This window comes from Monopterus albus, unplaced genomic scaffold (assembly GCF_001952655.1).
Source record: "Monopterus albus unplaced genomic scaffold, M_albus_1.0 scaffold40.1, whole genome shotgun sequence".
Lineage (NCBI taxonomy): Eukaryota > Metazoa > Chordata > Actinopteri > Synbranchiformes > Synbranchidae > Monopterus > Monopterus albus.
The window spans coordinates 2,406,256-2,428,978 of NW_018127920.1; the positions used below are offsets into that span (position 1 = coordinate 2,406,256).

The following is a 22,723-nucleotide window of genomic DNA, read 5'->3' on the forward strand; positions in this document are numbered from 1 at the left end:
GATGGAACGGGAGATTGACAGGCGGATCGGTGCAGCTTCTGCCGTAATGCGGTCGATGTACCGGTCCGTCGTGGTGAAGAAGGAGCTGAGGTGTAAGGCGAAGCTCTCAATTTACTGGTCAGTCTACGTTCCGACTCTCACCTATGGTCATGAACTTTGGGTCATGACCGAAAGGTCAAGATCCCGGATACAGGTGGCCGAAATGAGCTTTCTCCGCAGGGCGGCTGGGCGCACCCTTAGAGATAGGGTGAGGAGCTCAGTCACCCGGGAGGAGCTCAGAGTAGAACTGCTGCTGCTCCACATCGAGAGGAGCCAGCTGAGGTGGCTCGGGCATTTGTTTCGGATGCCTCCTGGGCGCCTTCCTAGGGAGGTGTTCCGGGCATGTCCCACCGGGAGGAGGCCCCAGGGAAGACCCAGGACACGCTGGAGGGACTATGTCTCTCGGCTGGCCTGGGAACGCCTCAGCATTTCCTCAGAGGAGCTGGAGGAAGTGTCTGAAGAGAGGGAAGTCTGGGCATCTTTGCTTAGACTGCTGCCCTCGCGACCCGGTCCCGGATAAGCGGAGGAAAATGGATGGATGGATGGATAGACTATGGGAAGTGTTTAAAAGTTAAAGAAGCAGATCATTTTCTCAGAAGTTGGGGGGCAAGCTAAAAGGAGCTAAAATGAGAGTAACTGGACAGAAGCACAGGTTCAAATGAATGATAAGGTTGTTCTGTGGATATGTGTTGACATATCACTACAACAGCTTCAGGTATGCTGCAGTGGTTAGCAACAAGTTTCTGAATTTAAAACTACTGTCCGAGCCTTACTGTGGGGAGTTTGCATGTTCTCCCTGTGCCACCATAGGTTTCCTCTGTTTTCATATTTTCACGCAACTTGGTAATTTTCCATAATGGCAGCCCCGAACACAAGCAAGAGCTAGATTTATTACAAAGTACAGGAAGTAAGAATTTCAGATGCTGAAACATCCAGCTTTGTCTAGACACTATTCTCTGATTGTTCATTAGGAGAGGGCTTAAATTTCATTCAAACGTTTTGATTTGTCATATACTCTACAAAAAACAGGCCCATCACTTTGGGAGTGATTAGTATTAGCTGTAGGGTAAGGATACAGTATCATCTATTGAAGCATTCCAATAGTTACTTCCACATGTTGTCTTGGACATGCCACACGTTGCAAAGCCCTGATCGCTAGTCACTTAGTAACCTATCTAATGATCCAATTGTACTTTTTGTGTTGCTGAAAAAAAAAAAGGTATACAATAAGCACTCTCACCTTTCTCACAGTTTTCTCCATAGTATGGTTGGTAACACTGACAACTGGCACGAACCCACATGTCCACACATTGCCCATGTTGCATACATGGGTCCTCCTGACACCAGTCTTTTTTGGTACATCCCAGTTCCAAGCCCTGGTTCTCCTCTCTGATGAGATCCTGAGGCAGTAGCAGCTTATGGTCAACATAAAGATCTTCCATACAGCCAATAAACCCCCTCCTGCTGTATGTGTGACCTAAATATTCATGTGGTGCCCCTCCTATATACAACTGTTGAAAGGAGGTGTGCTGGAGGAAGAGGAGATGGTTGTTGCTCTCATTCTTCACTAGGCAGCCGTCCTCACAGCCAAGCCCTTTTACAATGATAACCAGGCTCTCATTCATGGTCATAGTGACCTGGTGCCATTCTCCATCATTGATGGGGCCAGGATAAACAACCTGCAGTACTTTACCTGACTTCACCCTGGCCTGGAGGGAACCATGAACAAGCTCTAGGGAGAAGAAATCCTCCATGGTGCCCTGGTAGTACAGCAACATGTCGGGCAGAGTACTCTTAAATCGAAACTGCACATAGAGCTCGTGATTATGGTCATCAGTCTCTCGCATAGTTCTGTGTTTGGGAACAGGTAGCTGTATATGGACATAGCCCTCTGAGTTAAAGGAGAAGGTGGTAGAAGTGGTGCAGTGCTCTCCCGTCCAACCGGGTGGACACAGGCAGGTGTAGTTGTGCTCTCCATCATCAGTCAGCAAGGGGACACAACCTGCTTCATGCTGACATTGGTGATGTTGGCAGCCAAACAGGCGTACGTCACAATCCCGCCCCCCCCAGGGTTCCTGGCCAGGCTCTGGCATAGGACAGTGACACCTATAGGAGTTGGCAGCATCTTCACACATGGCGCCATTTTGGCAGGGATAGCTGTCACACTCGTTGACGTCCACCTCACAGTGTGTGCCTGCAGGGATAGACACTCATGTTTAGAACTACAACTTATTTCAACAACACTGTTTCAGTCAAAACACAGACACATCACAATACAGCAGGAGTCTTAATTAATTTAATAATCTGATCACATCAATCTATTACCATCTGCAGACAAAGAAATGACTGGACAAAACAGCCTTTAATTAGAACTTTAAAGATGAGTTAGATTTGCAGTTTTCCTTAATACAATTAAATCAGTGTCTGTCATATTGATTGTATTAGCTAGAAACTGAAATACTGCATTATATGCAGGTCTATCTGCCTAGTTTCATTAGTCAGAGCTGTTTTTTAAAACCGCATTCAAAATTAAGCCCTTGCAGTAGTAGTCAACCTGCATTAGCATAGTCCTTTAAAATACTCTACACCCTCTCTGTGCCAAGCCTCCACTCCACTCTCATATATGTGTTAGTATAGCATTAAAAATGCTGTACCATACTGTACCTGGCAGCCACCGGGGCCCAAAGCAGCAGCACAGCAGCAGCACCAACCTAGTTCCCTCCATGATCCACTGACCCAACAGCCAACACACACCTCACACTCCTGGATGACAGATAGGACACAACCAGGTCCCCCCTCTCTTTCTCTCTCTCTAGCGTACAAAGTGCTGCCACTCCTCCACTCTGTACCAGGCAAACAGGCAGAACTGATTACAAGGCAGCTCTGCCCACCTTTTCTTTTCCTCCCTCTCTTTCTCCCTCCTCCATTCCTCCCAGAATCCCTCCCTCACAGCCCTTGCTTCTCTCCTGTCCGCAGCCCAGCCCAAGCAGAGGGGTTAAGCTTCTAGCCTCCAGCTGGCTCCTTTCAAGGGTTTGACAAGAGGAATGCAGTGCTGCAGTTCCCTGGCCTGTGGATGCCCACTAGGGGCAGGAGCTGCTAGAAAGAACCCACGGGAGGTGTTGAGGTTCAAGGCTCCATGTGGGCCAGGCACAGCTGGACCAATGCAGGGAGCTCATGTTGATCTTTTATTAATGTTTGCATATGAGCTCATCCAGCTCTGTGTTTGACTGTATCATACTGGATGTATTGCTTATAAAAAGACATGAACCCAATCTGATTCTAAGACCATTTAATTAGGTTCAGCACTAGAATAGTTCAATATGCTTTGGTATTACCTGTAGTGACTAAGAAAGGATTAGAGATTGAAATTAGAGGTCTGAAATTAGAGAGTTTTGACTTCTGACAACCTTAGCTGACCTTGATCAAAAAGTCAAAGATAATAATGCTTGAATTTTATTGTGAAGAGCCAATTGTAAACTGGAAAGTTGTAATGTCTCAGATTAAAGTCAGATTTCTAATGTTCTAAGAGCTATGATTATAACCTGTCAGTGCTAACTTTTTCACAGAATTCTGAATTACTAAAGTCAAATATTGCATTCTGATTAAATTTTTAATCTTTTTATTTTAAAAACCTGTCTTAGATAGGGTTAGGAAAATTAATGCAGGAATTTTTGTGATTAATGTGAGCAGTTTAACGCATTAAAAAAACGTATGGTACTATGCAGCAGCACCTATATGCTAATGCTTCCTCCCTGTGGCTAATGCATGCTCATACTAGTTATGGCTCTTTGGAAAAAACTAAAGTAGTGTGCACAGTTTCTAAAGCCAAACTTAATTATCACCAAAGTAATTCATTTTTGATATATCACGTTAGAGCGAAGCATCCAGGTGCCACTACTGAGACTTCAGCAACGCTCCACCAGCCTACTTTATTATATGATGGTGCTCGAGGTGGACTATTATCTAAACAAACATATGATAAAAAAACTGAGGCTTTAGCTAACTAAATACAGTAGCTGAAAACTGTCACCCTGTTAACACAATAAAGGTTTATTTTTTATAATAGAGTGGCCTCTCTTTTTCCTTTTGGCTTCTGTTTATCTAGCTAGCCCTTTGTGAAGTCACTAAAACTCAATTTGTACTTGCTCAAGGGATATTTTTCTTGGGAAAGAATAACCATAGGTCACAAATTGAAGTCTAAGTACTAAACTTCCTCTACATTTATTCTAGGTTAATTTGGTATTCAGAGTGGAATGAATAGAGGTTCACAAGTTTGCATGATTAATCACAATTAATCACAGTGAAATGAGTAATTAATTAATTGGCAAATTTTTTAATGGATTCAAAGCCCTACTGTTAGAATAAATTACATTTCTGGCTGCAATTTTTATGCTCTTTTTTTTAATTAAGCATTTCTAATTCCAGACCCTTTAGAGGTCATGCATGCAAAACCTCAACAAAACAGCCCATATATTCCTGTCATTTTGACTTTGTTTTCAACCTGCATGCACTAGATTAATCAGTGAACTTTTGTTCTTCAAAATGAGCCCTCAGTTGTCCATAGATGTTTGTGTTTGACTTTTACTATTAAAAAAAAAGACAGCCAAGTGATATAAATGTTGTTTCAAAGGGATGTCACCTAAGTCTTTGAAATAAGATTTCCAAATATACTGTAATTCCCAGAAGACCAGCAAATGCAAAAAAACAGCATTTATAGGGATGACACATTGGCATAAAAAGAGTTATGGACCAGAAAATATGTATATACATATATGAATAATGCAGATATTTTGTAACATGGACTGTACTTAAAATTAAATCAGCTGCCAGAGCTTCAAAAGCATACAGCTGTTGCTGGTGATGTCATTAGTAAACAAGAAGCTATGACAATCCTAACTCTAACCAGACTTGCATGCATGTGGGAGGGCAATCTGTTGCACACATGCTATACCAAGTTAACTGTTCACAGTTGTCTTTTTTATTCCTTTTAATGGGCTTTAATTAGGCACTAAGTAGCTAAGTAGCTTTTCTATAATCCCACCTTGCTTTACAAATTTCTTAGGAGACCCAGTTTAATACTGGACATATGGCACCTTTTCTTGGTTTTGTTTTTTTCTGCACTGCTTATATACTTCATATACCATCTCATCCCCTCCTATCCGCTACTCGTTGGTGTCTCCACATTATGTGGCTATCAGCTTCTTGTTTTGTTGACAAAAAAATTTGGCGCAGTTCCTCACTTCTACGTCCAGAGTTTGCATTTCAAGGTCAGCATTTGGTGCAGTTCTCCTCATTTAGAGTGATGCACTGACAAATCTCCTCTAATGAGGAATTAATACCATGGCTGGACATGAGGAATGATCAGCAGGAGGAAGATTAACCTTTTTTGTTTAGTCAGATTGATTCTGAGACCTGGTGTGAAGGTTTCTGTCTACACGTGCTCCTACTGAGGACATTCTGTTCAGTTCAGCATGTTTTTGGAGATAGGTACGTACAGGAAAACACCGGCACAAACACAATGAAAATGTAACAGATAAGGCCACATGCTGTAATTATTATTATATATTCTACAGAATATTTCTGTGTGTGTGAAATTGATTTGATCAGTGACAAATTTAGCAAGATAAAGATAATGATGGAAAAACACCATCAACATGTTTATTGAGCATGAACTTTATTTTCATTGGTATACCAGTTACTTTCTTATTTAGTCTATAAAATGCCCAACACTGGAAAAACACCACATTTTTTAAAGCCTTTTGTAATTTTGTAAAGCATACAGAAGAGCAACAAATTCTCCTGGCAGTTTTTTGCTGGTTTGTTTTCTGTCAAATGAGCAAGTGCCTAATTGTTTTAATTTATTTCTAGTGGAATTAACAATCATATGACAAGACTTTTAACTGAATTTTAAGACTTCTGCATCACTGGCCGGAGAACAAGGTGTATGTATAAAGATGCTGCTCTGAGATCATTGAAAGTGTTTGTACCTTTGTAACAATCTGGTGTTGCACCCACATGCCACCTACTGACCTACAGAGCTGTAAGTGCCCAGCAGCACTACAGGAGAAGGCTGAGAAAGGCCCACCTTTGTGCAAACAAAGGCCCGGTACACTTTGGTATGGTGAAATGGCGGCCCGGTACACTTTGGTATGGTGAAATGCTTGGCACATACATATGATTGCTACCATGACAACAAAGATGGAAGGATTCTATGAGTCCTATTCCAAGATAAAGACAAATAATGTATATTGTTGTATAGGTTGGAGGATTTGTTGTCATGCAAGCTATCTAAGTAGCTTGTGTACTGCTATCTTTGTTTTGATTCAGAAACTGAAGTGCAACTTGGGAAATGGGTTTCAAAATGGTTAGAAAAGTCTTTGGGACTTCTGAAAATACTGCCAGAATAAATGTTCAAACACTGTTGGGTAATTACATTTTAGAGAAACTGACCTGACTGTATGCTAACACATGAGAGGGGCAAACTGGGGCTACGTTACACCTCTATACGGGCTCACTGACCACAAGCCCATGCAACAACTGTTGTGTTAACTTCAGAAAGTTGCTGTCCATGTATTAACATTTACAATCAGTGGCACAGGGGATGAGTAGTAACAAAGACAAGACACAATCGTGTGAGGTGCTAATGGAGGAAGAGCAGGGGAAAAGATGTTTTGTTAGGAGATTAGACACAGGGAGCAGATAAGAGTTGTCTCCTACCTATGAAGCCGGCTGGACACACACACCGATAAGAGTTGACCAGATCCTGGCAGCTTCCTCCATGCTGACAGGGTGCAGACTCACACTCATCCACATTGACTGAGCAGATGTCTCCTACCAGACGAACAAACTGATCAGCTATGTCCTCATCACTTCGTGAAGAGTTAACGAGGCAATATACTAAGAAACAAAAAGGTTATGTGAACTGCCTTACCTGTGAAGCCTAGCACACAGTGGCAGATGAAGCCTGCTGCCTCTTTATAGGTGAAATCAGCTGTGCTGAGCTCAGGCAGCTTCCTGTAGTTCAGGATATCTGAACGTTGGAAACATTCACCACCGTTCTCACAGGGTTGTTGCTCACACTCATTTATATCCACCTGGCAGTTTTCTCCCTCATAACCTGGACACATATACACACACACACACATTTTACTGATTGTCTGACAAATCAAGTGAAAATGAAAGACGACATAGTGTCTCTCCACTATCCTACCCTCCTCCATGGCACAAATATGATGCAAAGCATGTTGTTAAACGGTCAGCCTCATCACTTGACTGCTTTTTGTTGCAACCAGGCATCCATAGTTCATGTCATAGTTTTAAGAAACAAAACAGAAGGTGCAAAGATTGCTACAGAGTGGCTAATGGTGTCAGTTTGACTATTGCCCGACCCTGTAGTGGCAGAAAGGTCATTAGGTAGAGTACCTTTAAAGAGTAGGTTTAAGTTTCCGTTCCGTCTTAATACAATATTCACAGGTCAGTAGGTACTGTATATTAAAAGAGTTACTGTCACTGTAATCATTTTTTCAGAGAAGTTGTGGTCCTATTCTAACTTCCACCCACACTGATACTCACACCAACAAATTTCACATATAAACACAGTCAGAGCATATTCTTAGCTATTTTTGGTAGCGCTAATGTCTGTCCTCTTGTATCAAATATGTACGGGATGTAAAATCACTTCAGTTGTCAGATATGTCTGACTAAAGCAAGCTGCACAATCTGATTTAACCAGCTCTGTCAACACTGGACTACCACAGTTGAAACTGTAGTTTAAGTTAAAAAAGGGCACATTCACAGCAAACAGTATGTCTGCTGAGGCCTTGTTTTAGCAGCTGAACTTAGAAAGCATTTAAACAAAGTTTTCTTGCCAGATTAAATAACTTTTAAGAACCCTTTAGCAGATGCTTTTCAAAACACATAGCAACAAATCTAGGCAAGGCAAGTCAAATTTACCTCACATTTCATGCCAAATGGCAACCCAAAATATACAAAGCTTCCATAACTATAGAAGGACCATTTTATTCCATTGTCTAACAATATTTCTCGCAGGTTTTAGCTTTCTTACATTCAAATTAGTTGTGAACATTGACACGGACTCAGGACTTTGTGTCCACATCACACATTACTTTCAAAGCCAGTATTTAAAGAAGGAATATGGCTAATATCTCTCAGCTTACATACATACAGTATCACATGTGAGTTTTGTATCAAGACATATAGCATTGTACTTGAAAAAATCAGAGCCCATCCTTAAAGTTTTTAAGGCACATGGCACTTCTGGGACAATGTGCACAACACACACATGCTCGCAAATATTATTATGGCAGAAATCAAAGGAGGACGCTGACACCTGCAAACTGTTTATGCATCACTTTTCATACTTCATCACAACCCTGAGTGATTTAAAGAGCATCACACTGCCATCACAGCCCTGCTCTTTAACTCCTTCTTGTCCTCCAGGCTAATGGGTCAGATTTTTTAACTCATTTGTTGATCTTGACACATGTGTGGGGACGCCTCCAGAAGACACTCTTTATGTGTTATTCTCTTACATCACATTTAAACATGGATGCTTTAGATTTCCTGATGTCAGTTCAGTGATCCAACTGTACCCTTTATTCACTGTGCCTGTTAAAGTCTAGTGAATATGTAAGAACTATTCCCATTATTTCCTAGTACTGTGTTTGGTGTAATAGCTGTATAACAAATTATGATGGTCAAAGGTCAAGGTCAAAGTGTTTATTTGTCATATGCACAGTCAGGAAACGTGTTTCCCTGTACAATGAAATTCTTACTTTGCCGTCCACATGAATGCCACAAAATACAAATGAAATATAAAGTAGATAAATAAGGTGTGTGTTTTTATGTGTTACTACTGCAATGCTAACACTGAACCACAGTGTACCTGGCCAGCAGAGGCACTTGTACTTGTTGATTCCCTCCAAGCAGGTGGCTCCATGCTGGCAGGGGTCAGAAGCACATTCAGGAATATCCTCTTCACAGTGGTCACCAAAAAAGCCTGTCCCCTCACAGTCACATTCATAGCTAAAAAACAAAAAACAAGCCAATCTTACACTGTGATTGTCTTGATTCCTCCTTTGCATAGAAATTATTAGGAGACAAAGGAACAGAACAGATGCTGAACAGTGGCCAACGTAATGAAAAGTAACAATTACAGGGCAGTGACACACTGAATTTTTCTTCCCAAGAAACTCTTAAGTCAATTGTTTAAAAATTATCATCATTGCACAAACTGAGAGAAGCAAGAAACAACAATGCCTCCTGGTGCCTTATCTCTTCTTTTAGTTTAGTTTTTCAGTGACATGCTAAAAACATGTAGCACAAGACGAGAACAGCTGTAATATAATGTTACAGAGCAAAGTCCACCTAAACTTTGCTAACATTTGCTGAAATTAGCAACCATAAGCTGCTGGTCATAGCAAAACCAAGTGGTGACAAAACCACTGAATGTAATGAATCAAACAAGGGTGTATTTTACTGCTTATGAATTAATAGACAATTAGAACAATTTGGCACTTATTGCAAAGACTCTGATTTAAAAGAAATCATAAAACGTCAATACAACTTATATAGACCACAAAAACTCATCATTATTTCAGTGAATACACAGAATAAGAGGCTAGCTTAATCACTTACTTATATGAACAGGGACATTGTGCTCACAGAGATCAGCTAACGAAGAGCTGATCTGAATGGTATGTAACAACTTTATGTTCTTGTATTGTTTTCTGGACCAGTTTTCATCTGTTGTTTTGTATATTCATGAAGTATAATGTCTTCCTCACTCCCTGCTGTCCCAGTCAGTTTCAGATATTCTTAGCACCTCTAGCAATAATGACTCATCACAATGACTAATAAAGGGATTATTCTTATCCCGGGTCAACTTCGATGTCTGAGGCTGACACGGCACAGTGCTGATTGACACATCGGCTTCAACACGCTCAACATGACAGGAGAATATGAACACAGAGTTGTAGACAGACATGTAGTAATTAGCAACAATTATGCTACATTATAAAGTAGTAGTACCGTACATACTGTATAAAGTCAGGAGAGTTCCGTATGAGCGCCATTCAACCTAAGGATCTAACCATGATTATAACTATGCATTTCATCAGATACCGCCAAAGCACACGTTTTCAGCCTTTTCATGTCAGATGAACTCAGACATTACAAAATGGGTTATTGGCACCTAAAGCACCTACAGACAATATCAGTAACACAGACAGGCAATGAAAAGAGTTGAATAAAGAAGTGCTTTAAATATAATCACAAATCCATATATTTCAGAAAACAGCACTGCACAAAAAACATTGTAAACTGTTTTGCTGAACAACATTTTTTGACCACTATGCCTTACAAAGGGCATCCTTCAAGGCTGTTATCATCCATACAAGTATAGCTGCATAAAACATAACTAAATAAAATGTCAACTGATAGAAAGCTCTAATTTACAAAAAAAAACATAGAGAAAACATTTCACAAAACTGAATACTCATTTTTCACAAATTCAGTTTTCTATGAACTCAGGATCTAAGCAGTAACTGTTTTTCCATAAAGGTGTGCTGTTTTTCAAAAATTCAAATCATTCAGATTACACTAAATTATACTGTATGTGAGTATGGGCAGACAGTGTAAGCACACTGTAGGTGTGTAATCCTACCTGTTGACCTTGTCTATGCACCAGCCCTCATTCAGACAGGGCATGCTGGCACATTCATCAATATTGACCTCGCAGTCTTGGCCCTGGAAGCCAGCCACGCACTCACATGTGTAAGAGGCAATGTGGTCTCGACACGTGGCGCCGTTCTGGCAGGGCTGTACCTCGCACTCATCGATCTCCACCTCGCAGTTAATCCCTGATAGGCACAGAGCAGGGATGGCAGTGAGCCAAGATATGAGATTGGCAACACACCTAATTATCTTAGCACACATACAGGTACAATCTCACTTGAACAGCCAAGAGCTCAGCTGCATGGACAACAGCACAACAGAGTAACACTGCAACCTCGTTTCATAGGAAATGAGAAGCGGTTACAATCCTTCCAGTTCAAAACTTCTCCTCTAGACAGTCTTGGTGCAAAACTGAGCCATTATCCCTACTGATTCACTGTTCTACCTCTCTTGTTGTCTCATTTTGCATTTTGAATGTACTGTATCCTGTTGCCTTTAAATAGTACTTTCAGTACTTACAGAGTACATGGCCAACCTTATCAACAGACAAAAAAAAAATGGATATTGAATGATTCTAAGGATTGCGGATGAAATTTAGCTTATCACCAAATCTGTACTATACTCCCAAAATCTAGATTTTCATTTCAAAATCCAGCTGCTTTTGTAAACATGCACCTCAGAATGATTTAATTCAAAGTCACTGAATGCTGTCACAAAATACTATATAAAGCATTGTCAGCATAAAATGCTCTGACAACTCTGCGTCCAGAGTAACCGGCTCACCCTAACACTCTAACTCAAGTTCTATACTTAAGGACATTTGTGACGTATTTGTACTTTACTTGAATATTTTCATTTTCTGCAACTTTGTACCTTGATTTTACTACATTTCAGAGCCAACCATTGCACTTTTTACTCCAAACTTTACTCACTAGTCACTTTTTTAGAATCAGATAAATAAACCAAAATACAGTATAATCATAAAACGTTACTGATCCCCAGTGCAATTCACAAACCACTCAGCAGTATGTAAAGTACTTCAAATTTTAAGCATATGCATTTGCTCCAACTTTATCAACTGCAAAATTAAAGTGAGGAACACTGCTGTGCATCAATAATTATAATCCAATAACATAACATAAAAAAATGTGAAATGTACTTTTGGTTCAAGAATGTTTTGATGCTCATACTTTTGTATTTTTCATTTAAATAGCATTATAATGCAGGTCCTTTACCTGTAACAGAGTGTCTTACCTTTGAAGCCTGGAGTGCAGTTGCACCTGTAGTGATCCACTTCATCCAGACACGTGCCATTGTTTTTACAGGGTCGGGAGGCACATTCATTGATGTCCAAATCACAGTGGTAGCCTTGAAATCCAGGCACACAGAAGCACTGGTAGGCATTGACCCCGTCTCTACAGATGGCGCCATTCTGACAGGGCTCAGACTGGCATTCATCAGTGTTCTTCTCACAGTTCATCCCCTCGTACCCAGCAGCACAGTTACACTGGTGCCCAATGTCAGGAATGTCTATACAAGTCCCACCATTCTGGCATGTTTCCTCTGAACAAGTGGTCACGTTTTTCTGGCAGTTTTCCCCTCCTAATCCAATGGTACAGTGGCAGGAATAACCACTGACTCTGTTGACACAGTGGGACTTTACACCATCACAGGGGTTACTCTGACATTCATCTATATCCTGGCTGCAGTTGAGCCCTGAGAAGCCATCTGGGCAGTGGCACATGAGCTCATCAGTGCCAAGTGTGCTGGTACAGTTGGCGCAAGGTGCCACGATACAGGGATCATACAGCTCATCACAGTTTTTCCCCATATACCGCACTGGTTCTTTGGGACACAGACACACATAGTCACCCAATTGTTCAAGGCATGTGGCACCGTTGTTGCAGGGAGATGAGAGACACTTGTCTGCTGCCACTGTACACAGAAGGCCTGGAATGAGAGGGGAAACTGATGTTAAAGATGCAAGAGGCAACATATTCTCATGTCTCATTCTCATGTCTTTCTTACAAGCCTAAATTGCTATTCTCTTTAAGAAGTGACAAAAACAAAGACTCAAATATATATTATATTAGTCTCTTAAACATATGAAAGTGAGTAGTTTGTCCAGAGAATAAAATCTCTAATCTCACCAATATTACATCATTTGCCTCTCCTGTCTCTTAGATACAGCTGGTTTATTGATGTTACCTCATAGGATGTGGCTAATGAAGTTCTAAGTTTTTTTCAAATATGTTTCCCTATGATGAAGAAATGAACAAGTGTAAGTGCAAATGCAAGTTTTTAATGTTTTTTTTATCTTGAAACATGGCAGGTACAGATATTTTTTGTAATTATTTTTATGCATCTAACTGACATGTCACTCACATAGTCAAAGTGTTTATTTGTCATATGCACAGTTAGGAAACGTGTTTCCCTGTACAATGAAATTCTTACTTTGCCGTCCACATGAATGCCACAAAATACTAATAATACATTTAATAAGTCTAACAGCAGTCTGATCACATTTTGCCAGGAAGGTAATATAAATAGGCCTACGAATGTGAGGTAACAGCAGTCTTTTCAGTTTAGCCCTCTCTCATATGTTAGGTTAACAGATCCACAAGGTACTAGCAACGTGTATATTTAGAGCTACTTTGGTGTGTTTCACAGATGGTGGGGGTAAGTAACCACCCTACAATGAAAAGGCAACATTGTTAGTCTTCCTTAGGCCATATAGAAAAGTCAATAAATTATCAATAGATAATGTGCCTACAATGTTGTCAGATAGAAAGTCAAAAATGTATCAAGATGGATGGTTTTTACAGTGCCTAACCAGAGACTGTGAGTCTTAATTGGCACTAATGAATAGTTTGATATTAAGAGCCTCTCTTTGTTTCCTAACACCTACATTCCTCCTTTCCTAGTATATCCACTTTAACACCCCCAGTTCCTCTCACATGCATCTGCTATCACTTCCTTTATCTGCTCTCACACTGAGCCTTCCTCCTCACATCAGCCTCTCACTTCCTCCCACCACCTCCATGCTTTCCATGCCTGATAAATCCTGCAAAGTTCGGTGTTGTTTGTGCTTTCTCTGCTTTTATTTGAATGTTGGTAACAAGTCCCAGCATAGTGTTACTGTAACCTATACTGATGTTTACACTGTTAGAATAAGGCTTCAAAATGTCTAGCTCCCAATCTACACAGGTTGAAATCTGTCACTAGGATAATTAAAGATGAACTGAATAAAGAACCTTTATTTATTTCAGGCAGTTTCACAACCTCTCATTTACAGAAATGCCCTGATTGCATTCACACCTGGAAGCTGCCAGGTACAAGTACAGTCTGACCTGCTGGTCAGTGAGCAGGTCCAGGGGCACCACAGGGATGAGGGAGGCACAAGCACAGCTTTTTCACTTGTCCCACACTTTGACTGGAGGCACTGAGATTCAAACCTTCAACCTTCTGGTTGGGAGACTACTGCTCTACCACCGCACCACTGTTGCCTCCCCAAATGAAGGCATTCTGTCCCCACTCCCACACACTAATCTCTAACAAATTCTGTGTTTCCACTCTTGAAAGCTCTATACCCCATACTTCCTTTAACCATCACCAAGCATAGCCTCCGTGGTTGACGCCGACCGTCCTGCTTTTTTTTTCCACTGTATTTTCTCTGTGTCGGTATCTGTTTAGAGGAGGGAGGGGCTGCTCCTCTCTCACATGTGCAGCCAGCTGTTTGTTTGTGCTTGAGATGTGAAGACATGAACACTTAACCAATCACCAACTGCTCTGTGCACATGCACTCCCTCTGACCTCGAAGTTCCTGGCACTTGATTTTAGCCCTACCTTGTTAGGGATGCTGAAATGTAGCTCCCAGAATGGACCAAAGCAGGCACACCATAGTGGAAACAAATGCAGAACCTGTGACGTGCATTACTTGGTGTGATACGCTTTGGTAGGTTCCTATAATGAAAAACCCCTAAAGTCACTAGGAGCAGCCTCTTACGCTGTCTTTGTACCAACAGTTGCTGCTATAGTATAAGCTTTTCATATCAAATGAAAAATGTAAAAGAAAAGTAAATATATCGGTAATGTTTGTGTAACTAAACAGACAAGTCATCAGTTTTGTTAAACTTGGTTTCTTGAGTAAACTGAGATAGTTTTACATTTTCAAAATTCATACAGTGACAATAAACTAACTATTTTATCCTCATTCATTACTTCAGCCTGGGCTCATACAGTATTTTCAAGGCAGGGATAGGTTTCTAGTTAAACCAACTAGAAGTGAATTCTGGTGACTGACTGGACATATTGACATAATTATTCCTAAAAACAAGATGAGGGACAGCAACATGGGCAGAGATCAGCCAGTTGTTTGCTTTTGACACACCTTTTGCTGTGCTCATATAAATGCAAATGAGGTTTATATAATGTATATATTTTTTACTTCTCTATTCATTAATAGAGAAGTCAAAAGCTGAAAAAGTCTTTATTATCATTTTTATCTCTATCATATCTTGATCTGAAGACTCCCTATTGACTCAATTAGCCAGATGAGACTAATTTTAATGTGTTATCAACAGATTCAACAACAAAAAAAATAACTAAATGTTTAGGACCTTCTGTAGTTTTTTCCTGTTACCCAAAAATGAAAGTGTTGCTTTTTATAGAAAGATGTGACACCACAGGGAGCAGGCAGGAAAATTCAACATGAAGGTACAGAAATTAACTGAAATATAAGCATGAACATGCATTTGACAATAACATGGCATGCTGTGTTGTTGCATGTAAATGTAGTAAATCCATCAGTGTGCCTGTTTCACAAGTAAACCACAAATGCTAGAGAATGTGCTAATTGACCCGGGTATGATTGTAAAGCTGGTATGTTCTGTTCATTTTGCTCATGATGTCTTCTTCAGAGGTCTCATTTCCTCTTGTCTCTTTCTTCTCCCTCCTTTTGCTTTCACTTGTGCTGAGATCTTTTTAAGTTTTCTTTTTAGGGTTTTTTCATTGTTCTTGTCAAAGGCAACCCAGATCCTCCCCAGGGCTGACCAGTTTGAACTCTGTCAGAATCACGCACTTTAACCTCTATTACCTGTAATCTCATGAATCCCGTAGGAGTGACTTTGCATGGACAGCAAGGGTGTTGTCACTCTTCACCCCTCCATCCAAGCCTCCATCCAATCAACCCCTCACACATTCCAGGGAGCTGATAAGAGCTCCTCCTACACAGCCCACCTCCCTGCCACCCATTACAGAGTGCTTCATTTTAGATCATGGTTGCAGCTGGCCAGGGCTGATCTCTAGCACTGACTGGTACCAACATCTCAGACCAACAATAACACAGCAGAGCCACTGACCATTAGCAGGTAGATGGATGTCAGGGTCAAACTGCTGACATTCTCCAGAGACCACAGCATGTCTCCTCAGGGGGGTTTAGTTTATATAAATATGTCACTACTCCCTCTGATGTGAGGCGGGGGTTGATGTCTTTAAAGTAAGACATTCATTTAAATTGTATCTGCAAATTATTAAAACCTAAAGCCACTTAAAAGCAAGTATAAAAACTATGAAGCAGCTTTCGTAATGAAAACATGAACAAACCAAAACATTACTCAGATTTATAAAAAAAAATCCCCAAATTTGTTTATTTATTTTTATACAGTACGAACACTATACTATCACTTCATCCATATCTGTATGAAAAACTGCAACCAGTATGTGGAGGAAGCAGAAACATGCACAACATTACCAGGATATGCACCATACATAGATCTTACCCCATTAGCTGACATTTCACTCATAACATGCCTTCTCCAGAGCTTAACATAGAAACATCCTAACATCTTATTATCACTTCTGGAGCAGCTGTATATGTTCAAACTAATCCATTCAGTAAAAATGAAAATGATAATGATAATGATGTATTTTTCTCATATACATCTGTCAAAACTGTAAATAACTCTTCCTTGTCTCAGTAGTAATAAGGACATTTAGGGGTTAATTTTTCTTTAAGTAGGACAAACATAAATTTTAATTTTAACTAAGCATTAACAAACTGTACCTGAGCATGGGTTACTTATGTAGCTGCTCCTGTGATAAATTAGATCAGTTCTAAAAGAAAATTAAAAAAGGCATATTGCTTCCTATTCAATTTATTTATTTATCATTTGGCAGTCTTGTGCACTAATGCACACCTGAGTCAGGTTTGACAACATAGGCTTACCTTTTTTCACAATTCCATTTGTTTATTTAACAATACTACATCTTCCAGAGCTCTATTGATGTCCAAAATAAAAACACAACGAGCAACACTGTTGCACTGGGTGAAATAGTTCTTCATCACCAGAAACACACTGTGGTTTATTTTGACTCAGTTCCACGTACCTCATCCTGCTGCTCCAAATACTTACTAGAGCACCAAATATGAATTAATCCACCACTGAAAAAAGTTCACACCAAATCTTTAGTTTCCTCCTGTTTTAGTAATAGTTAGTGACAGTGCCCAGATGCCAGCTGGAAATGTTATTTAAAAAACCTAACTGCATTTATGATGATCTCTTTTAGAAACCTATGAGTTAGGTTAAAAGCAAAACAAGAAGAGTAAAAAGGGAAGATAGAAGGTATTCAAATAATAAATAACACTTTGGCTTTGGGCCTGCTATAAGATTAGTAAAGGAAATTGTAGAATAACAAATATATGAACATTTTTATCTGTAATTTGCAAACTGACACATTAAAGGATCACCATAAGGATACATGAACCTAAACACGTCTAAAATAACCTCCAGGCACAAATGTGTGAGTTTTAAAATACATGTACAAGATGAAAGAAGATGTAAGAGTATATATAGGACTTTTACAACAGATAGCATCCACATTACTAAGATGACTCATACTTTTTTAAAGTCTCTAAAAGAGATTTGCATTTGTTTCACTCTTGCAGGTGCAAAAGGCAAGAGCAGAGTGAGAGAACTGTTTAGCTCTAGTCACGACAACAGCACCACAAAGTCAGCAGAGAGTCATGCTGCAGAACAGAGGAAGAAGCAGCGCTGTGAATCACAGAGAAGGGGAAGGCCCCAGCTAATGTGCAAGTTGAGCTCAGAGGAATTTTCCTGATTCACCACAGAGAGTGGCAGCTCCACCTGGCTTCATCTTTGTGCTCCAAAGACTCCAGAGCAGTTGGTAGCTTTACTATAGACAAAAAGTGCATAACTCTTCCCTGAATCAGTCCTAGCTACACACTGAGTGGGAGACGCACATCCTTTTGTCTCCTCTGCAGAGACTGTCATTCCACACACAATGACGGCATTTAGTTTACCGGCAGTCCTTTGATAAAATATGTGCATTGGTAAAGCCACTTTCATCTTAATTATTATGAGCTTTGATTTGACAAATTAGACTTGTGGGACTAGTTGTTACAGTTACAGTGAACTCCAAATAAGTGTTTTTAAGAGTAATAAATCATTTCTTCAGTTACTTATCAGTCAGCCGGTCCATTCAACATGGGGAGAGTGATCCTTCCAGTGATTTTTAAAGACAGCGACTTAAGCAGTGACTACATTTACTATAGATCATTTGAACCGTGTATTTTTCTGCTTTTAGGACTTCCAACTCCTATTACAACAAATTCCCCTTGAAATAATCACAGTTGTACACTGAGAGCCTGAATGCACTTGTCTTTTTTGTGCGTATCATCTGGAGATGGCAGTCCTTAATAGGCCCATTGAGGAGCGGGAGGATGGCGCCTCTGGTGTTTATGCTCATTCTTAAAACTGTTGTTGTTTAGGCTTGGTTTCATTAAAGGTCCTTCATCTCCGGGCTGCATTTTTTCTCAAAAAATTGATGGGTAAATGCTGCAGTTGTTCATTTGTGCACTTTTCTTTAAATGGAATAGTTGAATACAGTATTCTTACTAGGCCCCTTACAACCCCTACCATCTCATCTTCATCATAACATGTACTCTGCTTCCTATTTGTGTGTTTGGCTGCTGTCTTTTTGTTGAAACCCTTTAAGCTCTGAAAGCTAGGTCTCTTGCCATGCTCCTTAACACCCATCACTCCCTCAATTCAAAGCTGAGACAAAAAAGCAGTGCAGCAGTGCAGCCAGACGCTCAGCTTGTTACCATGGTGATCTTGAACAATGCCACCCACAGCCAATCCCTGCTGCCTGTCCGCCACTTTTTTAAATGAGTTTTAGACGCTTCACACAAATAAAGGTCACAGGAAAAATGGGTCAAAGGGGTTTCATAAGGTGCTGGGGTTGACCAGCAGCCCCCAGTTCACACACCCAGGACTGGTGCCATACCAACTGCAGATTCATCATACATCAGGACATTATAAGGAAATCAGCTGCGTAGAAGTGTACCAACTGAACATGGTCAACTAACTGAGGTCAATAGTGGCCAATAAATAGTTAATGAAAAATATTGGTAAATGATTCTATAAGTATGGATCTAAAAAATGAAGTTACCAAACTCTCAGAAATAAACATGCAGTGTTGTATGTATACACTTCATCCACAGCAAACAGCAATAGAAAATATTGTGAATTTTTGGTTTTTCATTTTAAATCTGATGTATGGAATAAATGTTTCTATTAAAGTAAGCTTTTATGTTTTGACAGTAGTAACCTGCTAAACTGAAGTTGCTGACTTACCCAGTTTGAACATCATCATGGTGATCAGCACTGTCCTCTGATATCTGGACCAAACTCTTTCAAACTCCATTGTAAAGCAGTCTGCTGAAATTTGCAGTCAGTGCAGGATGATGCAGTAAGTTCACAGGTTCTCCATCCAACACATTGCAGTGCTCCATCCAAGCTGCTCTGAGTTAGCTGCTGAGAGTCAGCGCCAGCACCTCCATGCCAGACCACTGGAACTCTGGGTATGAGTGTGTGTGAACATGTGTTGGGAAGTGTATGTGAGCTTCTCTGGGGACCAAGCTAAGCTAGAGTGAAGTGAAGTAATCACCCCAGCAGAGAGTGAGGGGAGGAAAACATGGGATGGAGTACTGGATTAGACTCTCTCCACCACTCATACGTTGACTGGATTTGTGTCTGACTACCGTACAAACCAGCCTAGACCTGAACTCACTGTCCACTGGTTCTTCTTTATATTTTCATGTTTTTCAGGAATTTTACAGTGTGCACAAAAGCAATTCATTTTAATCACTCCAAGCAAACACAGTCATTCAATGTCTTACACATGGACATTTTGATCAATTATTATTTTTATTATCACTTAAACTTGCTGAATACTTTCATAATCTAAAATGTTACCTTAAATTACAGATACTGAAAAATGCCTATCACAATTTCTTAAAGTCCAAGACAATGTCATCAAACTTTCTGTCAAACCTTGGTGTCAAAACTGTTTTTCACTTTTTTTTGGTGATCGATTCGCCAACCATTTTAATAATTCAGCTCTAAAAATTTTCACCAACAGTTAATATTTACTGTATCTGAAGGAATGGTATATCTGAAAAAGGAAAAATGTATAAACTTCTAACTTGCCATAAAAAAATATCTAACCTACAAACATTCATGACACTTTGGGGCCGACTTTATAGAGATAACTGGACTGATGTATTACTTCTCATATATTTCAGTGTATATACTGTGTGCAGTTTCATATAAATGGCAGTAAATGTCAATTTAAGTCTGCATGCTTCAACAAAAGAACCTTTAGGCTATATTCAATGTTCTGCCTTTCATCATAACCTGTTGACATCAAGCTACCTACATCACCCATATCAGGGTGTCAGGTTTGGTTTCAGACAAATATTGCCATGTCAAGATGGTTGCAACGGCTTTGTTTAATTAGGGACATGGCAAAGACTCCTGCAAGACAATAACCTTTATATAATAAATGTGGACATCTTAGGGCATCATTCTTACCATATAATGAATTAATGTTCATTATACTGATTAACTGATTAGGGTGCAAACATTATCAATGTCTGAGAGCTTTAAGATATGTTTCTGTGGGTTTATAAGATCAGTGTATCCTAAAAATTATGCTGATATACCACAGAATGTTTCCCCCAGTGCATTTAGGAGGAAACATAATTTATGCATCGGTTATGTTAATTGACAATGTTCTTTATTTCAGTCCAGGGAACAAGTCTGTAATGCACAAAAGTTGAAAGAAGGTGGGAAAGGAAGGGTGATGTGCTTACAGAGCACAAGACGCTGACAACAGTGACTGTCTTGTGTGTGATTGTTTAGTGAGAAAGTAAACACATCCTTTTTTGTGTCACCATTGACATTTTCAATGTTTAACCAAGACAGCTTTCCGTATTTCTAAACAATACTCTGAGATGCCTTAACATGAAGATAAAAAATCCTATTTTCATTTCCATGTGCAAATTCTGCATTGTAGTTAAAACAAATGAAATTGGGTCTTTCTTTAAAACTTATTTGCTGGTGTGATCAGTAGTATATAAGTATAATATTTAGGAGACAGGATTTCAAATATATTACCTTGTTTACTCTTTGTATTTTTTATTTAGTTTCTTCTTCTTCTACCTGTGGCTGCTCCTGTTCAGGGTCGCCACAGCAAATCATCAGTTGCCACCCAACTGACAATGCGCATGCTAAACCTGGCATGTTTTTTACGCCGGATGCCCTTCCGGATGAAGTCTAATTTAGAGTCACCAGTCAACCTAAGCTGCATGTCTTTGGACTGTGGGAGGAAGTCGGAGCGCCTGGAAGAAAACCCATGCAGGTTTTAAAATATCAAGTCTATTGTGTTATCATGGTTATTATCAACGAGACATTCTGTATGTTTTGAATTATTATAATGTGACTCTCTTTACAGGCATTGCTTGTTACAGAAGCAGTGTTGCTGACTTTTCTCAGTCACTGACATAATATTATGTAATATTAGACCTAATAACATCTGTTAGAATAACATGAAGAAGCGTAAACTCATAATTGTCACCCACTGACACATAGGTTATGACCCAAGTCTGCGTCCAGTCCAGGATTAGTATGAGTGTTTAGGTCCTGGATCAATGGATTATTGCTCCCCGTTGCCTTAACTTCCACCCCCACTGTTGAGAGCAGAGGTGGAGGGGGATTATCCAACACCTATCTGGTTGAAAAAAGCCTCAATGGCTGCCAGGCTAACGCTTTACTCACCCCAGCGCCACTTCCACACACTCCCACCCCCAACCCCAGTGTCAGGCTTAACTCCAACCTGCCGGGATTGCAGCAACAGAAAATTTTAATTAAACTCTTACTGTAGGAGGGAGATGTGAGGGCCTTTTCATGTCAGTGCTTTCAGCAAGTGACATGCAAATGTGCAAAGTAGTGAGTCACAGCTGCTCCACAGCTTCACATTCCTCAGTGCCTCACTGCTGCTTTCATTAAAGCTGCTACACAACACAGAAAAAGACAGCAGCCTGACATGAATTCTCAGCCCGATTGGCCAAACAAAGAGGAGTCCTGAGGATGCTGACAGCCTGCCTGTTAGGAATATGGTAATATACACTGTAGTTTAATTCCTAGTTTAAATTTTGGATTCCCACTATACATTCTTCTATGACACTACATATAGAATACATTTATCTGTAGGAAACAGAGGGGGAGTGTAGCCTGAATCTGGCCTCTTAGTTAACACCTATGTCTCCAACTTGTAAGGAAGACTCATAGTTTGAATTATGTTTGAAATAAAGTGAATTTTAAAACACACACACACAAATGTGATTTTTTTTTTCTCAGAATTGTAATAAAATGTCTTATGACAATATCTTATAATACTACAAAATGTTTGTGCGATTTAATATTTGGCAGAAAGCAAAGACACAATAGACAATCTGGCAGAGGGCAAGTGGAGATGACACTATACTGTATATGCCAAGGAGTTAATGAGGGACTGTGGTGTGGGGGATCAGGTAATCATGAAAAGCAGGAAGGGCTGGGGTTTCTGCAGGACAGGTGGGAGTAGTTATTGGACGTGGCAAAGGGCAGATAGAAAACCAAGACAG

The 22,723-nt window shown here is 40.0% G+C and overlaps 1 protein-coding gene across 1 annotated transcript in view; it reads right to left on the reverse strand.

The window, feature by feature from the left end:
• Positions 1-19,763, reverse strand: part of LOC109959679 (crumbs cell polarity complex component 2) — a 31,451-nt gene extending 11,688 nt beyond the window's left edge. Inside the window, exons 1-7 of the mRNA XM_020599240.1 lie at positions 19,392-19,763; positions 11,989-12,684; positions 10,724-10,919; positions 8,945-9,084; positions 6,971-7,156; positions 6,757-6,870; positions 1,280-2,233 (exon numbers count right to left, since the gene is read on the reverse strand). Coding sequence (XP_020454896.1) covers positions 1,280-2,233; positions 6,757-6,870; positions 6,971-7,156; positions 8,945-9,084; positions 10,724-10,919; positions 11,989-12,684; positions 19,392-19,461 — 2,356 coding nt within the window. The 5' untranslated portion in view covers positions 19,462-19,763. The remainder of the gene's footprint in view (positions 1-1,279; positions 2,234-6,756; positions 6,871-6,970; positions 7,157-8,944; positions 9,085-10,723; positions 10,920-11,988; positions 12,685-19,391) is intronic.
• Positions 19,764-22,723: the final 2,960 nt, after the last annotated feature.